Genomic DNA, 4228 nt, shown 5'->3' on the forward strand with positions numbered 1-4228 from the left:
CCGGGACCTTTCCCTGCTCTTTGCCCTGCTGGCCCTGCCCCTCCCTGCCCCTAGTCCTGCTGATCTTGGTGCTGTCTCTGGGAGACGGAGGGAGGGCTGGAACCAAGCCATGAAGGCTGCAGGGATGCGTGCAGTGGGCAGCCGGCCAGGTGGCCACAGTAGGGATCAGGCCATGGACAGGGGCTGGAGCCACAAAGACCGTGCTGGGTGGGTCCCCCTAAGCAGGAGGCTCTGAGTTCGGGGCCCTCTTCTTGCCTAAGGAGACTCGGTCCCGTTTCCTCCTTGCCCTGTCTCTCTGCCTCGCCTTTCCCCATGGGAGGAATCTCAGTCTCCCTCTGCCTGTCCTGGTTCTCCCCTCTGGGCTCTAACTGCATGCTGCTCTTAGGGCCTGAGATGGGCTCTGGCCTTGGCACTGCCACAAGCTGGCTGGGGCCCAGCAAGCTCTGCTGTCTGCAGAGTGGGCCTGGGTGCTAGTGGAGCTGTGGGGGACACAGAGGCCACGTGAACCACAGACCCCAGCCCTGGCCACCTCCTAACTCGGTGCCCCTCTGGAGCCCACCAGCCCAGACCACCTCCTCACATCCAGAGCCGACCCAGAAGCCCTGCCCGGGGTGGGTAAGGGCCGGGAAGATGGGGAGCTCCTCGTCACTGGGGTGTGCCCGCTCAGCAGGCTGTTGGAGGAGGGTTCGAGTGTCAGTGGTGGGGGTGGAGGGTGACTGCACCCTCGGAGGCCCGCTCTGAGCCTGCACAGTGGTTCCTCAGCCAGCGTCTGCCCTCTTCCACCCCGGTCCACACTGGGCCGAGATGGGGCGTATGGAGGGTGGTGGGCTCACTTGACTCAGCGCGCCCCCATTGGTGTCTCTCAGGGGTGAGAACGGTCCTGGGGGCTTCGTCGTGCTCAAATCAGCCAGTAACCCCCGAGTCTGCACTTTCATCTGGATTCTTAATACAGATCTTAAGGTGGGGCGTGGGGGACTGCTGGGTGGCCTCGGGTGGGGAGCTCAGGTGCTGATTGGCTGCTGTGTGAACTCGGGGTCCTCTGCCCCGCTCAGGGCCTCTTCTGCATGCATGGACATTTGGGACGTGGGCCAGGTGGTCTCCCCCTCAAGTTGCTGGCGCATGTGCCTCCCCGTCCCTACCTGTGCTCCTGAGCCCCAGGGAGGGGTGACTGGCAGCCTGCCCAGCCCCTTGGTCTGTTTGTGTGGCTGGTGCCAAGCCCTGGGCACAGCCTGTTCTTCCTGCCAGGGGCAAGGGGGAAAGGGTGGCCTAGGCTGGCCTCCAAGGCAGCACCTGCATTCTGTGCCAGCTGTCGAGGGGGAGACCCTGCCGAGGGCACGCCATCCCGTCACTTCCTCTGCCTCCCCCAGGGCCGCCTGCCCCGGTACCTCATCCACCAGAGCCTCGCGGCCACCATGTTTGAATTTGCCTTTCACCTGCGACAGCGCATCGGAGAGCTGGGGGCCCGGGCATGACGTGTCCCCTTGCCCACCCTGCAGGCCAGGGTCCTGGTGCCACAGTCGCCAGGAGCCAGAGAGGGAGGCCAGCTGGGCTTCCTGCTGGGCACACGGGACTTGGCATAAAGCACTGGGCAGCATCTTGGTCCCAGCTGCCACTCCCCACCGAGCCACACTGTGCCTGGGAACCGTGGCCCCGAGCAGTTGGGGCCACGCAGTTAGACTCTGGGGCTGCGGCCAGAGGGAGAGTCTGTCCTGCTGGCATTTACCTGGTGTCTGTCTCCTGGAGGAGACCAGTGTCCCCTCCCTTGCTGGGGGCAGGGTCTAAGATGAGTCTCAGACTTGGGTAGAGAGGGCCAGGGCCCTGGGCAGGGCAGGGCAGGGCAGCCTGTCACCAGTGGTTGGTGACGAAGCCCTCTAATGCCTGTGCTTTTGTCACGGTTTTTTAGGATTATTTAAAGGTCTGGGACCTTTTTCCATATGCACTTGTTGGGGAGTGGGAGGAGGGCAGGGAGGCCGGGTGCTGGCAGTCAATTTCTGCCTCTCCCAGGTCCTCCCCAGGGCCTTTTTGAGGACCTTTGTAATTTGAGCCAATTAAAAATAATGAATTAAAAAGAAAAGTCTGTCTTGCTGCTTGGCCTCTGGAGGGAGGGAGAGGGCAGCAACCTGGATGGAGAAGACAGCCTCTCCCAGGCTCGCCCCACCCCCATTTTCCTGATGGTTCTTCTGAGCAGATGACTGGTCAGAGAGAAGTGCCCCGCCCCCTGCCAGGCCTCAAGCCAGGATTAGGGGTAGTGAGGGAGTCACCCCGCCAGTGACCAGCAGTGACCCTGTTGTGCCTACTGCAGGCTTTGCCTGTCCTGGAGGTAGGGCCTGGGCTTCAGGGACTAAGGCACCTGTAGGGTTCCAGCCACGGGACCCCTTGGGCTCTCAGCCTTCACTTGCCTGGCCCCCTTACACCTGGGTCAGTGTGGAGCCTGGGGTTCCACCTGCCGTCCCTCTCCCTCCCGCACAGATTTGTACAGGAGCCAGCAGGGGAGGGCCAGGTGGGCCCTCTGGTCCCCGCTAAGTGTGTGACCCTGGGCAGGGCTACCTCTGGGCTGTGCGCTTGGACGTGAGACTCAGCCGGGCGAGTGCCTCAGGAGTCAGTGCGGCCGTCCTGCACCCAGGTGGGTGCTCTGCTGTCCCAAGGTCACCTCGGCTCCTGCCACTGCCTCTTCTGTTGTCCACTCAGCAGTGTTGCTCTTCACGCCTTCACACCCACCACCCTGTGCACCAGCTTCTGGCACCCTGAGGGGCTACCTTTGGTTGCTGGCCCGTTCCCACCCCATCTTGCTCCTGAATGAGAGCCAGCACACTCCCAGGCACGGCATTGCAGCTGCCAGGCTCCTGGCTCTTCTAGATACCCCATTGTGGCCAGAAGGTGGGACAGTGAGGCCCAGAGAGGGGCACGGACTGACCTAGGCTCACAGCCTGTCTACAGCCAATTTGGGGCAAGAGCCAGGTCTTCTCACTGCCACTTACTGGAGCCGCTAGGCACTGGGGGCAGGGGTGGGGACCGCCCCCTACCCTGACTGGCCCAACTCAGGAGACCACTTCTGTGACCAGTGGCCATGGGCAGACTCCCTCACCCGACTGCCTGGCCTCCCAGGTGTGGGGCTAACCCACCCCCTGCTGGTGTGGCTGCGGTGATGTGGGTGGTGGAGGGGCACCTTCGCTGCAGACGCTGAGGACGTGCTCGCGCCATTCCTTCCAATCAAGGGGGACAGTCTGGCGGGGTGCCCTTAGCCAGGCAGAGACCAGCGGGGGAGGCCCTGGCAGCCTGGTGCAGAGCCCAGAGGGACATCGGTTCCTGCCGCTTCCTGCTGTTTACACGCAGGCCACTGCCCTCCTTCCCGGGGCAAGGGGAACGGGTGGCGTGGAGGGCAAGTGGCGAAGTGGCACGAGGCTGGGCACGTGGTTAGCCTGAGGCGGGGCCTTCCGAGTGTCAGACACCTGGAGGTGGTGCTCTGGGGGCTAGGGCCTTGCAGAAGCTGACCTCCCTTAGGGCAGCCAGTGTAGGTACCCCTATCCTCCCCACCCTTTGTGCCCAGCGTCCCCCTCCTTAGTGAGTCTTGGCTCTGCTTATAGCATCTGACGCCAGGGGGCCGAAAATAGCCCCTCGGAAGGGGGGAGAAGGGGCTATTTAAAGGGCCTGGGAGGAGCAGAGCAGAGGGGCAGTACGCAATCATGGCCGCCTCAGAGCTGAGCTGCCAGGTGTCCGAGGAGAACTGCGAGCGCCGAGAAGCCTTCTGGGCTGAATGGAAGGATCTGACACTGTCCACTCGGCCGGAGGAGGGGTAAGTGTGGGTCCACTGGGAGTTCCGCCTCTGCTCCCCCAAAGCATCAGCCCTTCATGAGGCCAGAGCACAAAACCCTGGAGAAGCTTCTGGAGGTGGGGGCAGAAAGGGTGCTCTCTTGGGGAGAGAGCTGGAGTCACCTGTGGACCTGGGCCCTTGCAGCCCTAGGGCGCCCCCACCCAGCCCGTGGCTGGACAGCAGCTCACAGGAGCTCACTGCCCTGCCCTTCTCCTCCCCAGCTGCTCCCTGCACGAGGAGGATGCCCAGCGGCATGAGACGTACCACCGGCAGGGACAGTGCCAGGCGCTGGTGCAGCGCTCCCCCTGGCTGGTGATGCGCATGGGCATCCTGGGCCGCGGGCTGCAGGAGTACCAGCTGCCCTACCAGCGGGTGCTGCCGCTGCCCATCTTCACCCCCCCCCAGGGGGGAGGCGCC

At 63.8% G+C, this 4228-nt stretch overlaps 2 protein-coding genes across 4 annotated transcripts in view; both read left to right on the forward strand.

Annotated features, from left to right (window-relative positions):
• STARD3 (StAR related lipid transfer domain containing 3) overlaps positions 1 to 2074 on the forward strand; it is a 25930-nt gene extending 23856 nt beyond the window's left edge. For all 3 annotated transcript variants that reach the window (XM_006155895.3, XM_006155896.3, XM_006155898.3), the window contains 2 exons: positions 867 to 960; positions 1368 to 2074. In XM_006155895.3, coding sequence (XP_006155957.1) covers positions 867 to 960; positions 1368 to 1472 — 199 coding nt within the window. In that variant the 3' untranslated portion in view covers positions 1473 to 2074. The remainder of the gene's footprint in view (positions 1 to 866; positions 961 to 1367) is intronic.
• Positions 2075 to 3466: 1392 nt separating this feature from the next.
• Positions 3467 to 4228, forward strand: part of TCAP (titin-cap) — a 1780-nt gene continuing 1018 nt past the window's right edge. The window contains exons 1-2 of the mRNA XM_006155899.2: positions 3467 to 3793; positions 4033 to 4205. Coding sequence (XP_006155961.1) covers positions 3684 to 3793; positions 4033 to 4205 — 283 coding nt within the window. The 5' untranslated portion in view covers positions 3467 to 3683. The remainder of the gene's footprint in view (positions 3794 to 4032; positions 4206 to 4228) is intronic.

This window comes from Tupaia chinensis, unplaced genomic scaffold (assembly GCF_000334495.1).
Source record: "Tupaia chinensis unplaced genomic scaffold, TupChi_1.0 Scaffold000477_1, whole genome shotgun sequence".
Lineage (NCBI taxonomy): Eukaryota > Metazoa > Chordata > Mammalia > Scandentia > Tupaiidae > Tupaia > Tupaia belangeri.